Here is a 19,582-nt window from a genome sequence, read left to right as displayed (position 1 = left end):
CTTACTTGTGTTGTAGTGAATGAGTGGCTTATAGAGAAAGCTTGAAACATTAGCAAGTTTATTGAGATTTGGATGCTGAGCAACAAGAGTCCATTGTGTATAATTCATCCGGTACTTGAAGTTTGTGACGGCAATCCTCACGCGCCAATACGCTCGGTAGTTAGCCTTCACATGCCAATGGACTCGAATTGGGCACATGTGATCTGTGCATTGTAAGACTGATGCATTTTTCTGAACTACGGTTTTCAAACTTACGACACTTGAAGGGTCATTGTCCCTGCATATGTTCTAATGTTAGAGGGCAGATAATATAAACTTACAAGTCTCGAAATTGATTAGGCTAAGAAAGTTGTGGCCCTTGTGGGTACGAGAGTACTGACGCGCAGTTATTCTTATTTTGACAGCCACAAGCACAAGACGGACAGGGAGTGATCATCGGGTTGTAAAAAGATGACAGAGAGACACAACAAGTAGGGTTCTGGGAAGCCAGCACTTGCGAGTAACTACAGGTTAAACTCCATGTCACTGCCAAAAAGGGAACACGATATTTACATGTTAGAGAGACGTACCGTTTCTTATTTTGCTGTCGAAGCAATTTATAAACCACATGCTGAAACATATGAAATCAAAGGCCACTTGTTGAAACGCTATTGCATGTACATGCGAAGATATGATCAAAAGATAGAATGTGACACTTTGGGCACAATTTGTTCGAACGGTAAAACTTACTCATTGCTCGAGTCTTACGCAGACCATCAGGCGAGTAGGAGACTGAGGGTGGCACAATGGTTGCAGCACTGCAGGTATACCCCGGCCCAGGACCAAGCACGAAAAAATTCTTGGGTGGTATTACTGTTTTATTCGAGGTACCTGAATGCCCGACACTCAGCTGAAATGCCGAGACAGCAGCTGAGGGGTCTTGTCCAAGTGATTCCAACACACCACCCTTGCAGCAATCAGAAAATCTTTGGCTGTATGCAGCCGTAGGAGGCAAGTCAACAACTGAAGGATTTTTTGAGCAGCTGTGTGGAATATTTCCTTTGAACTTGGAGCAGTATCCTTGATCAGTGGCTTGAGCTCCCGCCATGGACCAGATCACCTCCTTTTTAGCCCATGTCCATCCTAAGGTCCACCCTGGGCTCGTGACGGGGCGGTACATTTGGTTGTTGCTTATTGTCACCGCAGCCTGGGTAATCAACGTAATATTAATAAGCATTTGTTTTAATGAACTTTTTGGAGATTCTAAATGCTTGAATCTTTGTATTAATTAGAGCTTAATCATAACTTAAGATAAACAAAAATCTAAGAAAATTAATAAACAAATAAGATTAAAGTTGACCTTATACAAAAAGGCTGGCATTGATTTGAATCATTTCTGTGTACCTTTTTTGACAATTTTGGAGGAATATTCATTGGACATGATACTTTTTTTCATATTTTATACTTGTTGAATTTATTAATTGTTAGGGTTACTCAAAGTGTTCATACCAAAAACACAACAAAAAAAATGTTTTACAAGTTCTTGTGGCACTCACCACATAGCCATCAGAAGTCCAAGAAACAACATCCCATCTGATATTTATGCTCCCTTTTGGATCAAACGGATCATAAGCCACTACAAACACGACCGGAACGAAAAAAAAAAAAGGCAAGTTAGAACAAGCAACGATGCTTAATCAAGGAATCATATTCCTAATTAGAGTTCTAATTACAGTTAAAAATCTCACCTGCATAAGAAAATATTGTGAAACACACGAAAGATGCAAACAATGTGCTTTTACATTTCCTACTCTCCATGGATTAACTTCCAGTAGTGCTGCCTAGGGTTTTTTGAACAACGTCTTTAATTGGTACGATACGATTGTCGAAGGTCAGTATTTATAAGCAACTAAGCTCAAATCAAATAGTATATCTTGTGCTAAGGTTTTTACAGATGTCATGTTCTTATGTACTTGATTGCGACACAAGTATATGTATATGAGGAATGTATATACGTCTGCAGTATATAAAAATTTAAAGGCATGGAAGATTCCTTGCTGCAGCAACATTGATCCTGCCGGCCGGCGAAGGTGGGCTCAGACGATGAGGGGATCTTCCCATTTTTTCGGTGTTTATAACCAATCACTTAAGACGTCTGATCAGGTTTAAGATGATAAGCTGCTGATTAATGTTATAATTAGATACAAAGTTGCTCATATTTTATACCAAGTTTAACTAGGTCAACCAAGCCCCTATGTTTTTAAGCAAGAAAAGTCAACTTCCTGCATCTATCAAGAGTATTGCTTAGATCAGAAAAATATTGGTCAAATAATTTAACATTTTCTCCTTGTCCCTTATTCTCTTTACATTGCAGGATCTACAGTATGAGTATCTGCAGCTGAGGCCAAAATTAAATAATATTCATGTGCTTTTTGGAAGCACAAAATTGCTTTTAATTCACCAACCTACCAGTGCACCGTTTGGAAAAGCACTTATGGAGACAAAGCAGTAGATTGCACAAGCTTCTTGCCAAATGCTGACTGTGACCTGCATAACTAATTAATTTCAGCTTTTTCATACTATTTTTTTGGTCTTTTTTCATCTATATATTTTCATCTATCCACGTTTTCTAAAACCATGTTAAGTGGCATCTTCTTGGAACATGATGTACTTTGCCTAAAAGACATTTGTATAGCATCAAATCTGCAGATAGTTTGAGATTTGAACAGTGCTTGGAATTGAAATGGAGGGAAGGGCGGTGGGCCTTATTAAGGATACAGTTAGAAATATAGTTAGCAAGTTTGTTAGTATTTAGTTAACGTTGTTAGGCTTACTAGTGTAAAAACAATGTGTGTACTTGTGTAATTCTTTATTCTTTCAGTCAATACAAATCAAATTTCTCTACCTCTAAGATCTCTGTTCATCATTTTCTTCATCTTCCTTCTTGATTTTCTCTTCAATTCCCAAATATTTCAATGTAGTTAACAGACTTTCAAGTTTGAGTCTAGGACGTTATACGTCCTACTCCAAGAAGCTAAGATCGCATATTTTTATATTTTTATTTACAAAACAAACAAAATTCAGATTGCTAAGATGAAGTTATATACGAAATTATGAATAGTGAGTAAAGTTGATGAAATTTATACACTGCGTACTAAATATTTGATGATTAGAATGGTAGGGTACGTTGGCATAAATGATTACCAACTGCAAGGAACAATCACTTTGTGCACAATAAATACTAAATAGGAGAGTCTATGCTTTTGTAAGAAATGTCTACAAATGACGTGGTCAGACACTCCTACCTAAATTTTTCTCCAAACCGTAGAAACGTTGTAGTATTAAATTTACCTTCTCCTGGGACCCTTTTAAATAGTCATTTTGCCATATCCCATGATTCCCATCTGGTTGTCTGCATATATAGTTTTATAGCACTCTTCTGAATATGTACAAACACCATATTTACAAGTAAAACTCAAGAACACAAGGAAAATTGATTTGGACTGGGCTTTCCAGTCTCCTCTCGGCCACCCAGGGCCTTAGAATTGTAAAAGAAAAGGCCTAATAACATTGGTGGTTGGTGGGTTGGGTTACAAGCTCAAGACTAATATGGGCTTTCATGGTTGGATTTTATGCTCTTCTAAAGTTGTGGAAAGGGCCTATTAATAAGTTCAATTTGATTGTTTTTGTTGAAAAATGTAATCCACTTTGAAAACTTGAAAATTTTAAATTACAACTTTTTTATAAAGCTCAATATCTGTCGAGTTGTGCAGAGTGTTAAGTTAAAACAATATCAGTGTAATTAATAGTAAGTTATTAACCCGACTATAAAATCTTGATAGTTTTTATGCAAGTGATATTTAAATGAGAGAATACACAGGACATCTGGAGATATTTCATTGGTGAAAGAAAAAAGAATTTGATTAATCAAATTTCGATGGGATCTAACTAGTATAGTTAGAGAGACTAATGATGAATCAAAAGTAGATTAGTGGGAGTATCCCATATTCCCATTTGTTTTATAGCAAAAGCAATCATGCTTGCCATAATTTAACATTTTTTTAAATTAATCCAATGATATTCATACACTCATTTTTATTTCTCATATTACCTCCCTCAATTTTCAATCATCGAACTGCATGAATTGAAAAAAATCAATAACAAAAATTAATAAAAGTACATGAATGATAAAAACGAGCATGTAACTAACACAGCCCATGTACAAATGGTAACAAAACCACAAAAAATTAGAGAAAAAAAAAACAAAGTTTTAAAGAAACACTCATGATACTGTTCATTTTTAATGTTAAAAACATTTTTACTCTAAAAAGTCATTTTTAGTAGTATTCACTTACAACACAATTTTTGTCATTTTAGTTAAAATTCCAAATTTTCAATCAATTTTCATTAGTTTTCGTATAAAAAAAAAAAAAAAAAGGGGAAAGGGGGATGTATTTGTAATTTTTTATATATTCGTTGGCAGGAAGTGGGCACCAGTTGGCATGTCGGTGGTATTTTAGCAAATTTTCAACTACAGAACATGTTCGCTCACGTTACGGCAAGTAAAAACCTCCCCAGCTCACGTCGCCAATCCCGAGGAGCTTCTATTTCTCTAATATCTGACTCCCTGACGACATGTCGTGCACTTCTACTTATTCTATCGTTTCTAGATTAACTAACACTGCTCTATGTTGTAAGGGCAATTTTCATGACACGAGCGTTCTGTAGTAATAATACAATAGTATGTGTCATTTTTATGATACATCTTTATTTGTTGTAAGAGCTTTTAGTTTAAAGTGATTAAAAATATTTATTTTTACACCCGAGAAACTAGGTTTGACTCTCCCTTCTTCATTATCACTTGTATTAAAATAGAGAATCACTTCTCTCTTGTACTCAGCGGTGGTAGTGTGGTGGTGGTATTTTTTAGGGGTGGGATTCTCTCCGGATCTCACATTTCGGAGCCAGCAAACTATTCAATTTAAATTATCTGGTCTTTCATTTCACTTACCCACCTCACATACAATCACTCTTTAACACTCAAAAATCTCCTCTGAACGATCTAGATTGCTCGGTCCATGAGTTTTAAAATGTGAGATCCGGAGAAAATTTCAATCCGTATTTTCTGTATCTCAAGTTCCAATTTAATCTATAATTTAAAGGGATGTGTGTGGCGATCGTGGGCTATTGCTTTTCCTCATCATTGCTGGAAAGGTGGAGGGCTGCTACTAAATTTTAAAGATTTTATGTGCATGAAACGAAACCCTAGAGACCGAATTTTTGTAAGGTGGGGTGTCTGCTTTTCTGGTAGAGTTTGGTATGGTGCATTTACTATGTACCACCGCTGCCTAATTTACCTATTAAAATGAAGGTCAAATCAAACCATAACTAAGAGAATTTGTTAGTTAGGGTCGTTTATCGAATTACTCTCAAGTGATACAACTAACATACGTTATATGAACGGATTATTAATAATATTGTACTTTAAATTATGAATTTTCCATGTGTTTGTATAAGATCGTGTAGAAGGTTACTATCGTGTGACAATATCAACTAGCATTTGGTCGGAGGGTAATTGTCTTCTCTTAATTGGAAACTCTCTCAAGTTCAACTCACAAGAATAAGAGAGAAAAATGAATACTTATGATAAGTTTGATATTTAATTAGGCGCGCTACGTGGTTGACGTTGTTGTAGTGGTTTAGTTTTGTTGTAGGTATAGATTGTTAACCCAATTACAAATTGTACCGAATTCACACAAATATATTTATTGCTCTTATATTTATATAAATCGAACACGAAATCTCCTTCGACTAAATAAAAACTAAATACTGCTAAACCAACTGATAACGTGCATGATCCACTAGTAATTTCAAAAGCCCTTAGACCAAAATGACCAAACTATACTAATTAAATCCCACATTTCAACTTTTGGATCCACCTTTATCAAAGAGGGGTAAACGGGCAGGAAGATTGTGAAATTCTATTGACCAAACAACACTGTGCAGTAAATGAAGAGACAACTTGGGACCACCCCACTCAACACTCGAAGAAATTTTTTAACGTGTCTGGAACATAGTTACATCACGTATTATTATATAAGTAAAGAGAAGTTTTTTTTTTCAAGTTTTTTTTTTTTTGAATAAACGATATTATTTACACTAAAAGGGTGATGAGTGGCTCAGTCTCATAATGTGCTAGCAATAATGTGAATCAAATTCGCCTTTGGCGAGAATCGAATCTAAGATTTTTCATTTACAAGTGAAGAAGAATACCACTTGATCAAACAAGTATCTCACCACTTGCATAATGACATATGGTGTACTACTCCTTATTCTAGATATACTGAAAAATCTGTCAATACTTGACCCTCAAAGACATGAGATTTTTTAGTTTGACAATGACACGGTTCAGTACACCAAGTGTAATAGTATAATTATTTATAACTAAAAAAAAATTATAACTAATTGTATTATGATACTTGATATACCGAACCGTATTTCCGGCATACCAAAAAATCTCTTTGTTTCAAGTTCGAGATCTACGGCAGAGGGCTTGGATCCAGTCCAGTGTTCCTATTACTCAAAGTAGTGAAAGTGTCGGTCGGGAACAGGTGGGGCTGGGGACGTGGCGGCGTCCTAATGGGTTCGGGAGTTGGGATTCCACAAGGACAAACGAGAAATTGACATTTGAAAGGAGGAGAGAAATGTCCAAAGATGCAAGAGCCACCGGCAGCTTTGAAGGAGTCGCCTACCCAATGCCACCGCGGCCGGTGGGTTTTCCCCAAATTAAACTCTTGCTTGGGGTTGATAGTGGGGTTTTACCAAGATTTTATGCTTTTTTTTGCCAATGATCCCCGTGATTTAAGCTGCTTTGACGTGATTGTACGTCAAAGTGTTACAAGAATTGACTATGATTCAAAGCGTGTTCATAATGCTCTATAGAAAAAGTAGAAAAACGTTTTCGATTTGGCTACTCTAGTCATCGTGTTTATTTCTGTTAGCTGATTAATGACATTTCATTCAATCTCTTTTAAAAAATTCACAAGAAAATTCATATGAGAAATAATTACCCTACAAATCAATGAGAAATAACACATATAAGAAATAAAACTTCTAATCTGAAAAATGATGAAGGTTGTGACATAGAAAAGAGAGGAGGTCAGAGACTTGGAAGGAGAATAAATATTCTTTTAATTTTTAATTTTTTTAATTTTAAATCAAATAAATTATAATTTAACAAATAAATTTATAATAATTTATAAATTATTTACAGAAATTAAGTAGAAATATTCTTAATTAGCTAACGAAGATAAACACAGTAATCAAATTGGCCAAATTGAAAACACATAGACTTAATTGACCTAATGACTAAAATACAGGGACCATTATAACATTCAAGCCTTAAGAGTATCTCTTTGTCATATACAATTAATGATATTCAGGAATATGTCCTAACTTACTCTCACTATAATTCCATTATTTTTTTTCTTAAAAATTTTATCCATATTATTTTATTAAATAAAGGGCTACAACATTAATTGAAGAAAATCCCTAAGATCTAGAAATACATTAGGAGAGACATTTATTAGAAGAAAAAAACTTAGTAACTTACACCATGATTGTTATTTTGCCTTTTTACATTTCTACCAATTACATTTTAAATTCAAATTTTCTGTGCTCATTTTGTTTGTGGCCAATCTTTATCATTGATTGACACGTGTTTTTAAGCTTAACTCTCGTTTACTTTGTTGTCATAATTTTAATACGTGTCAATCAATAATAAAAGCCACACACATATTGAGTAAAGAATATTTCATCCTCTCATTTGACCCATTAAGAATTAGAATCTGACCAAGTCTCCTTCTCTCCAACATTTCCAATCCCACTTGAATTCTCTTCCAATTTTCACAATACCAAAACAAATATTTCATTCACTTCTAAATCCCAAAAAATCCCACATAATCTCAAATTATGGTAACTAATCAAAATCCTTACAAATTTACATTTGTAATTGTAATTACAAACTGTAAATTCTAATACACCTCTCCTCCCTCTTCGCACGTGTCGCCCGTTTCTTCGCACGTGTCAACAAGCCTTCAAATACTTCAAACACAGGCGCATCTCCCACACTCCCAACCCAACGCTCTCTCTGAACTCCAACCCATCTGTCCCTCTCTCTCTGCGTCATTGAGAAGCCGCTGCAGCCATGGCGCAGTACAGCAAGGTCGCCCCGACCCCTCTGCTGAAAGACGAGCTTGATATCGTCATCCCCACCATCCGAAACCTCGATTTCCTCGAGATGTGGAGGCCCTTCTTCCAGCAGTACCACCTCATCATCGTCCAGGACGGCGACCCGTCGAAGGTGATCAAGGTCCCGGAAGGCTTCGACTACGAGCTCTACAACCGCAACGACATCAACCGGATTCTGGGTCCCAAGGCGTCCTGCATCTCCTTCAAGGACTCTGCTTGCAGATGCTTCGGCTACATGGTCTCCAAGAAGAAGTACATCTTCACCATCGACGACGATTGCTTTGTAAGTATCGGTTTCGAAAACTCGTGATCTTAGTTGGGGCTGTTTTGGATGTCGGATTTGATTTTTGAGTTGAAAAGCTTGGATCTTGTTGGGTTTTGGGATATGGGTTTTGTTGGGGTTTTTTAAAATCTTGTAGTTCAATTGAATTTCGATTCGACTCGAATTGATTAGTCTGTGCTGAAATTCTGTTGCTTTTGTTGTTTAGATCTGTTTCTGCTGCTAATGTTTTTGACTTATGCCCTTCGTTTATTATCTTGATAGGCATTACCTACTTTGATCTGTGTTTCTTTTGAGTTATATGTTAATATCTGAGTTTCCTTTGGTTGGATCTGTTTCTTACCATGAGTTCTTTCGGTTGGTAAACTTAATGTCTTGTGCAGAGATGGGTTTGTTTAGTCATTGTCCTCTGATCCGGTTTCGGTGATAGCATGTCAATTTAATTGCGCTCTTATGATAGCAAAGCTTTGGAATGATGGATTGACAATTTCGTTTCGTTTCGTTTGTGTAAATCTTAATGGTTCAGCACTAGGCTAATTGATATATTGTTACCACATTCACAGATCTCCACCTTGCACCCTATTCAGATTACTTTCGGATTTACACTTCATAGTTTAAGGCTATAAATCTTGATTAAGTTGGCAATGTGAATTTTGGTTTCACTTATCCGAATTTTGAGTGGTCAATGATCCTTGTTTTGAACCATTGATGAAATTGGCAGTTATTGTGGTGCGAATGTGTTTCAGCTTTCATCGGTACGTACAATTCTTGTGAAACTGTGGTGTTCTAACTGAAGTATGGTACTCTTTGTGAAAATGCAGGTTGCTAAGGATCCTTCTGGCAAAGATATCAATGCTCTTGAGCAGCATATCAAGAACCTTCTGTCTCCATCAACTCCATTTTTCTTCAACACCCTGTATGACCCATACCGTGAAGGTGCAGATTTCGTTCGTGGATACCCCTTCAGTCTGCGTGAAGGCATCCCAACTGCTGTTTCTCACGGCCTCTGGCTCAACATCCCGGATTATGATGCTCCCACCCAGCTTGTTAAGCCTCTAGAGAGAAACACCAGGTACATTGTTCTGCCATTTTCCATCCATTGGAAATTGTGCATGTGAGTTTATAAAATGCTTGCTGACTATAATGTCGCTGTGTTTTCAGGTTTGTGGATGCAGTCCTGACCATTCCCAAGGGAACTCTCTTTCCCATGTGCGGCATGAATCTGGCATTCAACCGTGAGTTGATTGGACCTGCTATGTACTTCGGACTTATGGGTGATGGTCAGCCAATTGGGCGCTACGACGACATGTGGGCTGGCTGGTGCATGAAGGTATCTCTCAAAATACCTTTAGAGCCTATAAATCTGTATAGTCCTTTGTTATTACATTGCAATGATTTTGAAATCAAAACACCCTGCCTTGTGTTTTCGAATTTTAGTGGCTCACATGAGTTGTCATTGTTGGATTTATAGGTTATCTGTGACCACTTGGGGTTGGGAGTTAAGACAGGATTGCCCTACATCTGGCATAGCAAGGCAAGCAACCCATTTGTGAACCTTAAGAAGGAATACAAAGGAATTTACTGGCAAGAGGAGTTGATCCCCTTTTTCCAGTCCGCCACCCTCCCAAAGGATTGCACCACCGTCCAGGGCTGCTACCTTGAACTCTCCAAGCAAGTCAAGGCCAAACTCGGCAAGGTCGATGACTACTTCATCAAGCTTGCAGATGCCATGGTCACATGGGTCGAAGCATGGGACGAGTTGAACCCAGTCGGAGGAAAGGCTGTCGAGGCCAACGGAGTTGTTGCGAAATAGATTGATTTTCGGCTGACATTATCATTGCTTTCGATACTCAGTCATAGGGTTGGTTTGTAATCTGATCGTCATTTTTTCCGAGCTTCTGAGCTTTTGGTTTCGAGCTAAGGGAGTATTTATTTCGCAGGTCGGAGAAGATATTTTCGTGTTTATCTCAGTTCTATGAGCTTAGAACAATAATTTGATGACGGATATGTATTGCCATTATACATTTGAAAGTGTTAGTTTATTTATTTGATTCAACGACGACTCAGTGACAGTTTTGTTGGTTATACTGTTTGTTTTCTCTCTTTCGTACTGTCCGACTTAATCTAGGGCAATTGGCCGGGACAATATGTCCGTCTTTTTCCACACAAATTTGAATCTCTTTTTCCCGTAAATTAGAATAAGTTCGGTAGTTTTTGGTTTCTTTTGTTTGCGGACTTTTCGAGCATCATTCCCTGCATCTAAAATGCTACAGAATGAGTTGGCGGATTTCATTACTTGTGGGTGTAATGATATTTTGGAAAATAAAGCCGTTTGAACCTTTGGAACATTAGTCAACATCAAGTACGGAATTTGTTAAACAAGTGGCGTTGTTTTCAAAGTTTAAACTTCGAAGGTATGTACTTCGAGATTTTTAATTATCAGATATTTTGTTAAAAATATAAAAACTAAGATTTAACGGTTAAAATGTCCGGATCATCATATAATTTTTGGAAAATTGCAATCTTCCACTAGTTCTTTTCAAGATTTTAGGGCATCATATCGATGTTAAGTTTGGTAGTACGTGATTTTTATGACTGTTTAAGCACGACATTTTTTTAGCTTAGTCCTACAAAACTACGTGGGTCTGTTTTGATATGAGAGATGCCCTTCTCTCTAGCTTGTATGATTTGCCGACGAAAAAATTCAATATCAAGAAATGGAGCATGGACCCACATAGGAGAGAACGTTTTGGCCCCAAGTTCTTAATTTTCTTACTTCTTTGACATGACTTTTATGCCCTCACAACCTTTGGTTCAAAAACCTTCATGTGTCAGAGATTGTGGAAAATGTTTAGTTTTGAAGCATTTCCCTTCTTAGTAATTAAGCACTTTTCTATCAGGTCCTTTCGTCCAAAAGGTGATTTTCTCAACCACAAAAGCTATTTGTTTCTCAAATTTGAATTTGTGATAAATCATCCAAACAAATTGATTGAGAAGCAAATGAAGTTATCTTTCCCTTTTCTTATTGCCTTGGCAGGAAAACATCACACTCATCTCCCTCACAAATGGGAGAAAATCTTCGTTAGGTTCATGTAACTTTGAATGTTTCACCAATCTCGTAAAAGAATAAACTGAATTTCAGTATTTTGATGTCATATAACCTCACTCTCTATTCACGTTGAGAGAGTTGTCCTATGCAGCGGTCATGCTCATGATTCTCTCCCAAGGACAAAGGAGATGAAAAAAGGGAATGAAAGTTAAGTTAGAGCAACTAGGGTTATTTTAATAAACAAGTGAGACCTTTATAATCGCTCTGAGCAGGAAAGAAGCAGCCTACTTTGTAGTTGAGGGCTAATCCTGGAGTCTTGGTTCTTTCTAACCACCTTATACGGGTTTAAAGAATAAGGTTACAATTGTTGTCAGACGATCAAACTTTATGTGTAGTTCAACTCGCCTTATCTATTATCGTCCTTTAATTAATAAAAAAGGAGACGAACTATAATTGAATATATCACATGCACTCACCCACCCCTGCATCCTATTATTTCCCATTGCCACTGCTTGCAGCCTTTATTTAAACTCTAATATTGTCGATTGCCAGATTTATAAAACAGACATGGATTCTGAAAGATACATAACTACACAATTAGAAAAGCATATTCCTATATGAACAGCATCCATCCATGCAGTGAGGAGTTTTTGTCAACTCAAACAGTTGCAACCGTCGAGAATAACTTGCACGCAACTAAGACGCCAATGAAGCAGCATTCAGGATTAATCACTTGATGCTATGTGAACTAGTTAAAAATAAAAAATAAAAAAAATGATGGTGCGTGATAGATCTGGGATACCGCCACCATCCTTCATTGCCAAAGAAATACAAATATATGTGATCTACAAGACAACATTCACAATGCAGGCCCTGCAAATCAGCCACCAACAATGTGTTCTAGCCTATTAAAAATGATTGCTAGATTGTACTGCAAGTAAATTTCTGGGAGCTTGATTTGTTTTTCTGCAAGTTTTTGGTGCATTTGGTAAGAACCATTTTACCTGATGCATATCTGCAGCTCTTGAACCATCGTTGGTTCGATATAGTTTACTTACGAAGCAAGCATCCTTCTTTATTTTCTTCTGCGAAAACATACTTTTGTGCTGCTTGCACTGCCTGGAAACTCACCTGTTATCGAACTTTTCGGGGATAGTCTATGCTTAACTAGAGAAGTTTTAAATCATAATTAGTAATTGAAGATGATGCAGTGAAAGAATCCTATGACTTCATAGAGCAAAACAATTAAACACATCCGATATGACTCAGTAACAAAGTTCATTACGAAATGGTACGCAGAAGGGTAAGAAACAGGAGGTTAAGACGATTATTTAACCACGTATATAAGTGAACTAAAGGGGTAGTTAATAGCAGGTTAAAGGTAAACCAAAGATTTTCAGTTTCTTCTTACACACTCCAAGTGCTACTATCAATGTGTCTCAAGGAGATCCATGGTAGATTTCTTCACATCTCCGACATGCATTCACACTTTGCGTCCTATCACATTACAGACGGTATAATTAACTCTCTGATATCAACCACGAACGTCCAACTTTGAATCCCCTTCCCCGTAAATCAGAATAAGTTCACTATTTTGTTTTTTAGAATGCTAAAGAATGAGTTGGCACATTTCATTACTTGTGGGTGTAATGATATTTTAGAACATAAAGCCGTTCAAATCCTTGGAACATTACTCAACATCAAGTACGGAATTTGGCAAAACAAGTGGAGTTGTTTTCAAAGTTTGAACTTTGACGGTATCAAGCATGGATTCTACTGTGCTCGAAGTATTGTATACGTCAAGTTTTTTAACTACTAGATTTTTGGTTAAAAATACAAAAAATATAATTTAACTGTTAAAATGCCGGAACACAATAGAATTTTTGAAAATTGCAATCTTTCACTAGCTATTTTTAAAGTTTTAGAGCATCACATCAACGTTAATATTAGTAATCCGTGTGATTTTATTAATGTCATACGTGATGCCCGTGAATATATACTAGAAGGTTTTGAGAGCTGCCTTCTCTCTCCATGAGACAGTGGGACCTCAACGTTACCCACAATTTCACCCAATGTGAATGAGTTTTTAAACTTGTATGATTTGCCGGCAACAAGATTCAATTTCAAGAAATGGAGTATAGCCCCACATAAGAGAAAGTTTTGGGCCAAAAGTTCTTCATTTTCTTACTTCTTCCACATGACTTTGATGCCCCCACAGCATTTGGTTCAAAATTTCATGTGTGAGAGCTTGTGGAAAATGTTGAGTTTTGAAGCATTTTCCTTCTTAGTAATTAAACACTTTCCTAGCGTCCCTTCGTCCAAAAGGTGCTTTTCTCAACCATACAAGCTATTTGTTTCTCAAATTTGAATTTGCGAGAATACATCCAACCAAATTGATTGAGAAGCAAATGAAATTATCTTTCCTTTTTCTTACCAGAAGAGATCCAAGCAAAAGAATTTCAGTATTTTGGTGTTCTATAACACCACTTTAATCTCGATGAGAGAGTTGCTCTATGCGGCGGTCCTGCCCACGTTGTCTCTCCGCACGCACAAAGGAGATTGAAAATGGGAATGAAAGTTACGTTAGAGCAACTAGAGTTATTTCAATAAATAAGTGAGACCTTTCTAATTGCTCCAAGCATGAAGAAAGTAGCCTACTTTGGAGTTGATGGCTAATCCCGGGGTCTTCATTCTTTCTAACTTCCTTGTGCGGGTTTAGAGAATAAAGCTATAATCCGACGGTACAACCTTATATGTAGTTCGACTCGCCTAATCCATTATCAGTACTTTCATTTAAAAAAAAGGAAACCAACTATTACTATAATTGAGCATATCAAATACACTCACCCACCCCTACATCCTATTATTTCCCTTTGCCTCTGCCCCTTTGTGTGCAAAGTTTTGAACTCAAATATTATGGATTGCCAGATTTGTAAAAGCAGATCTGGATTCTGAAAGATATGTACACAATTAGAAAAGCATATTCCTATATGCACAGCATCCACCCATGCAGTGAGAAGAGTTTTTTTCAACTCAAACAATTGCAACCGTCGAGAATAACTTACACGCAACTGAGACGCTAATGTTGTGGCATTCGGGATCAATCACTTGATGCTATGTGGTCAAGTTGAAAAAAATACGATAGTGCGTGATAGATCTGGGATCGCTACCATCATTCGTTACCAAAAAAATACATACATTGAAATGGCGCCGGCGATCAATTCCTATGTTAATTTCTTTGGAGCTTTAGCCAAATATATGTGATCTACAAGACAACATTCACTATGCAGCCCCTGCAAATCAGCCATTAACAATTTCTGGGAGCTTAATTTGTTTGTGTGCAAGTTTTCGGGGCATTTGGTAAGAACCATTTTGCCTGATGCATATCTAGCAGCTCTTGAACTATCGTTGGTTCGACACAGTTTACTTATGAAGTCTTTATTTTCTTCCGCGAAAACAAACTTACCCTTTGCTTGTGCTGCTTTCACCGCCTGCAAACTCACCTGTTATCGAACTTTTTGGGCATAGTCTATGCTTAACTAGAGAAGATTTAAGTCATAACTAGTAATACAAGATGGTGCAGTGAAATGATCCTACGACTTCATACAGCAAAACAATTAAACACTTCCGATTTGAATCAGTAAAAAACGTTCATCGTGAAAGGTATGCAGAAAGGTAAGAAACAGAACTTATTCCTAAGGATGTCAGTTTCAAAGCAGCACTTATCAACGAAATTTCTTCAGAATGCAGAGAATAAAGAGAACCAGGAGGTTAAGACGATTATTTAACCACGTAAACAAGTGAACTAAAAGGTAGGTAGCAGCAGGTTAAAGGTAAACCAAAGATTTCTAGTTTCTTCTTGCACACTCCAAGTGCTACTATCAATGTCTCTCAAGGAGATCCATGGTAGATTTGTTCCCAACTCTGACATGCATTCACAGTTCGCATCCTGTCTCATTCACACGGAATAATTAACTCTGTGATATCAATGGAAGTCCAAAATAGTAATATAATGTATTCAAAGAGAAACTGGTCTGAGAATACAGCTGAGATTAATGTACATTACAAAGTGATAGGTTCGTGAACTAGGGACTGAGATTTATTTCTCAAGTCGAGTCCAAATATATTTTTTGGACATATTCATTGTTCAATGTGGCATATAATCGATGATACAAGGCAACATTTGGCTTTTTGATCGAACCACCATGATAGAATTCAAATTTACAGTGGTACACATCAACTTACCTTATTTGCAGATCACTTTTAAGTGATTCTCAGGCAGCACAAAGCATCACTTTACTGCTTCGCCTGCATGGATTGCCGTTGATCCTCTACTTGTTGGAGCTGCGATGACAGTTGAAGCAAGTCGATAGTGGCTCCATCTTGACAGGGTAGACGATCTTTGGTGTTTGCAAAACCTGATCCTTGGATGATCCCATCTGAGATTCCAAAATCATTGGTGTCATCACAATCATTAGATAGCAGTATGGGACTCAGGTGACTCCGAGCTCCAGAATTCATTCCTAAAGAAGGGAATTTACGGCTGGCTGGTATGACTAAGGGGCGTGCGAAAGGAATTCCTGATGAATAGCTTGAAGAGTTCTGTGATCGAGATGACAGAAGAGAGCGAGCACAGCCAGAGTCTGAGATTCCTGATAATCCTGGAACTGCTGAAGTTGTGTTGAAAACATTGAAATCTTGACTTCCTAATGCGATCTCATGGAAAATAGAATGTGAACCGGAACTTAGGCCTCTCACGTCTTGTGGATATTGACTACCATTCTGACTGAATACGCTTGCAGTTAAAGGATTAGTACCGTTTTCATGAAATGAGGGATACTGTTTGCCAATATCGTAAGAAGGGAAGACAGGTTTTGAATGCAGATGCCCGTTTGTAACAGGCATCCCCGACAAAGGCCTATAATGAGTCCCGCCTTCAACTTTTACATGCCTGCACCAGTCACCCGTTCCATATTTCTCAGGAATGTCAGTAGGGAGTATCTCTTGGCAGATAAAAGATGCAGTTGTTAACATATTCCCTTCAAATCTGCCACCTGCAAGATACGCATACTTTAAAATAAGCAATGAAAATCCGAATGCTTCAAAACAGTATAGATGGAGTGATGATTCTCTAATTAGACACTCTGAGAACGGTAAGTTATAGAGGAGAATCCTTAGACTACATTTGATTGGAGTCTTATGAAACATGAGTCATGAGAACAACACATAATGTTTAACTGTTGGTGACTAGTTGGATTCACTTGTGAATGCAATTGCGAATTTGAAAATTAAACACAACTTTTGTAAATTTGGGTGCGCGTTGGGCCCGTTTGAAGGTTTTGAGTTGAATTCTAGAGAAACTGTAACAAAAACATATGATCATACAGAGAAGATGACTCTTATTTAAGGCTTTTTCATCCATAGTGGTGTTCAAGGAGCTTGACTTACTTAAAGAAACTATCTCTTACGTATTTCAATATAAATTTCAATTGTATATTAGGCCTAACTCTCCGAGGCAAAAAGTTTCAGCTCAATGTTGCAGCTGCAATATGCACCCAGTGGACACATTCCTCCATTGCTAAGGCTTGATTTTCGACACGGTAGTCGCTCAAAGCCTCAATCGTAAGGGAGAAATTGGGTCACAAAACTATTTTTCATCGATAAGGGTCAACCATATATAGAGGACACGGATGTGCAAGAGATGACAGTATGTTTGTATGCAGTTGAGGACAAAAAGGAGGGGTGGGGGCGCCAGGAAATGCAAGGATAATCTAGATCAGAAATGAATTATTAAATTTTATTAATACCATCAAATGACTGAGGGAACCTCCCAGCTCTTCCAGGATGACTCCCTATCTGAGGCTTTCTCCGCCGCTCGTTGTGTCCTGCAAGGCGCCTACGACAGCTACGCTTACCATCATCAAATTCACCCAACAAATGAAACCTGTATGGTCAGAAGCTAGTACATATTATATCAGCAAGCAATAAGAATCATAACATTAGAAAAGCAGTTCGATTCAAAATCCTGTTGGGATTAACTGAAGCGTACAAAAAATCAGAACGCCAAATGCTTGTGACAAACCAAAGAACAAGAAATTCAATCAAGAAAATATGAATCATGACAAACCTGCTACATTGTTGACAAAACCTCTGTTCTATGCCGTTGACAATAACTTTTGCAGTCTTCGAGTGAACCTCGCAAACCTTATGCCTCTTGTGGTAGTCCTTATAGGAGCTAAGATCCTTGTTGCAACCATAAACCTGGCAGTAGGCAGGCCGAGGATACACACCCAAAACGCGCATTCGCTTAGGGGGTGTTGATGATCCAGATGAAGACAACATGGGAGTTCCTTTAGACAATTTAGAGCTATGAACATCTCTGTGATCAGCCAATCTCCCCAGTTTTAAGTCAATGAGTGAACAATCCCTACTGCTGGAGTCCACAATGGAGCTCGAAATCCTCGAAGAGGATTTGTCTTCACCGAAAAACAAATTCGGGGTGGACATACTTGTGCTCACTGCATCTCTAATTGAATCATTCTGCAAATGTTTGCCCACCATTTCTGGAAAACCCAACTCCCCAAAACCTTGACTTTCCATAAAAGTACAAGGGGTTTTCAATTCCCAACCCATCAAACCATTTCTACTTCTAGAAAGTGAATCAGTATGTGAAATTGTTCCATCTGATACAACAAACCCTTTCCCTTCAGAAATACAGCTCCAAGATTCCATTGCATGTAAAAATAATTATAAATTACCAGATTCTACCCAAATCCCACTTCAAATTATGCCATAAAATTATCACACTTTTTACCCAAGGATCAACTGATTATTTATCCATAGGCTCCCATTGGAGAATCATCACTAGCACTTTACAAAACCCAAAAAAATTCCAACTTGATACCAAAAAAAAAAGGGACGGCACCAAGTTTTCTCCTTGGAGTCCAAATTCATGGGAATATCATTTTCTGGGAAGCCAAACAGATTGTAAAGGAAACCCCATCAAGATTATATTAAGATAAATATAACCAAACTGCAAAACAAGTTGAATTCAATCAAAAAGCATTGAAGGAAGAGGTAAAAAAACTATTCATGCTTACTGGAAAGCAAAAGACTGACTAAGTGGGAAAACAAAAGCCAACAGTATTCAGTACTTAATGGAAAAACTAATCAGCACCTGATAGAAAGGATAACCAAAAGCTGCCCAAGAGAGAGAGAGAGAGAGAGAGAGAGAGAGAGAGTTCAGTATACCAGTGTAAAGGTGGAGAGTTGGTATAGTGTGGTAGTACGGGGTTGAGGCAGATACACCCAAATTTGGAAGAGAGTTTTAAATATTAAACTCCATGGAAGAGCTTGCAGTAGCTAACTTGCTGTTTTGAGAGAGAGAGAGAGAGAGTCTGAGACCATTGAACTGAACTGCAACTTTATTTAATTTAGTAGACTAAAGTTAGAAAGCAAAAGAAGTTTACCCACTTTTTCCTTGTTTGGCAGGCAAGCAGACCAAGGCATTGCTATTTCCACACTTCCGATTAACCACCCTATATTTCTTTTTCATTTCATTACTGCAAGACAATAATAGAGCAATTTTTTTTGTACAAGTTGATATTTTAAACTATTTTAATGAATAAAAGACGAGAACATAGCGATATATTTCATTGGATGTAGGAAAATGAATCAAACAAACTGTCCCAATCGACTGGTCTAACATGAATCTACAAGTTTTTTTTCTATAAAAGATATGGTTAGGAGAGCATAAATGATAAATCTTGAGCCTATATTGTTGCTATATGATGTGAGTGAGGGGAAAAAATTGTTGGTAGAAGTGAAACTTGCAGACAGAAGTTTGATTGAAAACACAAATTTAAATTGAAATATATATCCGAGTGGAGATAGAAAACATAAAGCTCATAAGCACCTATGCGGGATTTTTTAACGGATCTGAAACACGAGAAGGTAGTCATATGTCATTATATAAGTAAAGAAATTTTTTCTTTTTCAAGTGTCTCTTTACTTGTACAACAATA

General features: G+C 37.3%; 3 protein-coding genes across 4 annotated transcripts; 1 reads left to right on the top strand and 2 right to left on the bottom strand.

Annotated features, from left to right (window-relative positions):
* Positions 1-186: 186 nt before the first annotated feature.
* Positions 187-2,644, bottom strand: LOC125479019 (COBRA-like protein 4). The gene is made up of 3 exons (XM_048588017.1): positions 1,995-2,644; positions 730-1,615; positions 187-525 (listed from the first exon to the last, which is right to left on the bottom strand). The coding sequence occupies exons 2-3, from the start codon at positions 1,214-1,216 to the stop codon at positions 341-343; spliced, it is 672 nt and encodes a 223-aa protein (XP_048443974.1). The 5' UTR covers positions 1,217-1,615; positions 1,995-2,644; the 3' UTR covers positions 187-340.
* Positions 2,645-8,096: 5,452 nt separating this feature from the next.
* LOC103930395 (probable UDP-arabinopyranose mutase 2) lies at positions 8,097-10,594 on the top strand. Its single transcript, XM_009339736.3, has 4 exons — positions 8,097-8,512; positions 9,331-9,581; positions 9,671-9,839; positions 9,981-10,594. The coding sequence occupies exons 1-4, from the start codon at positions 8,186-8,188 to the stop codon at positions 10,320-10,322; spliced, it is 1,089 nt and encodes a 362-aa protein (XP_009338011.1). The 5' UTR covers positions 8,097-8,185; the 3' UTR covers positions 10,323-10,594.
* Positions 10,595-15,543: 4,949 nt separating this feature from the next.
* On the bottom strand, positions 15,544-19,168 carry LOC103930378 (squamosa promoter-binding-like protein 6). 2 transcript variants are annotated; one of them, XM_009339726.3, is made up of 5 exons: positions 19,032-19,168; positions 18,810-18,928; positions 17,686-18,241; positions 17,366-17,502; positions 15,544-16,612 (listed from the first exon to the last, which is right to left on the bottom strand). In XM_009339726.3, exons 3-5 carry the CDS (start codon positions 18,189-18,191, stop codon positions 15,855-15,857), a joined length of 1,401 nt encoding a protein of 466 aa, XP_009338001.2. In that variant the 5' UTR covers positions 18,192-18,241; positions 18,810-18,928; positions 19,032-19,168; the 3' UTR covers positions 15,544-15,854. The 2 variants fall into 2 exon arrangements, with proteins under 2 accessions (XP_009338001.2, XP_009337992.2); XM_009339717.3 differs by lacking the exon at positions 19,032-19,168 and having other exon boundaries at positions 17,686-18,591; positions 18,810-18,995.
* Between the last annotated feature and the right edge of the window lie 414 nt (positions 19,169-19,582).

Source organism: the organism of the source record quoted next, unplaced genomic scaffold (assembly GCF_019419815.1).
Source record: "Pyrus x bretschneideri cultivar Hongxiangsu unplaced genomic scaffold, Pyrus_bretschneideri_v1 Contig27, whole genome shotgun sequence".
Taxonomy (NCBI): Eukaryota; Viridiplantae; Streptophyta; class Magnoliopsida; order Rosales; family Rosaceae; genus Pyrus; species Pyrus x bretschneideri.
This window is presented reverse-complemented; position numbering and strand designations above follow the sequence as displayed.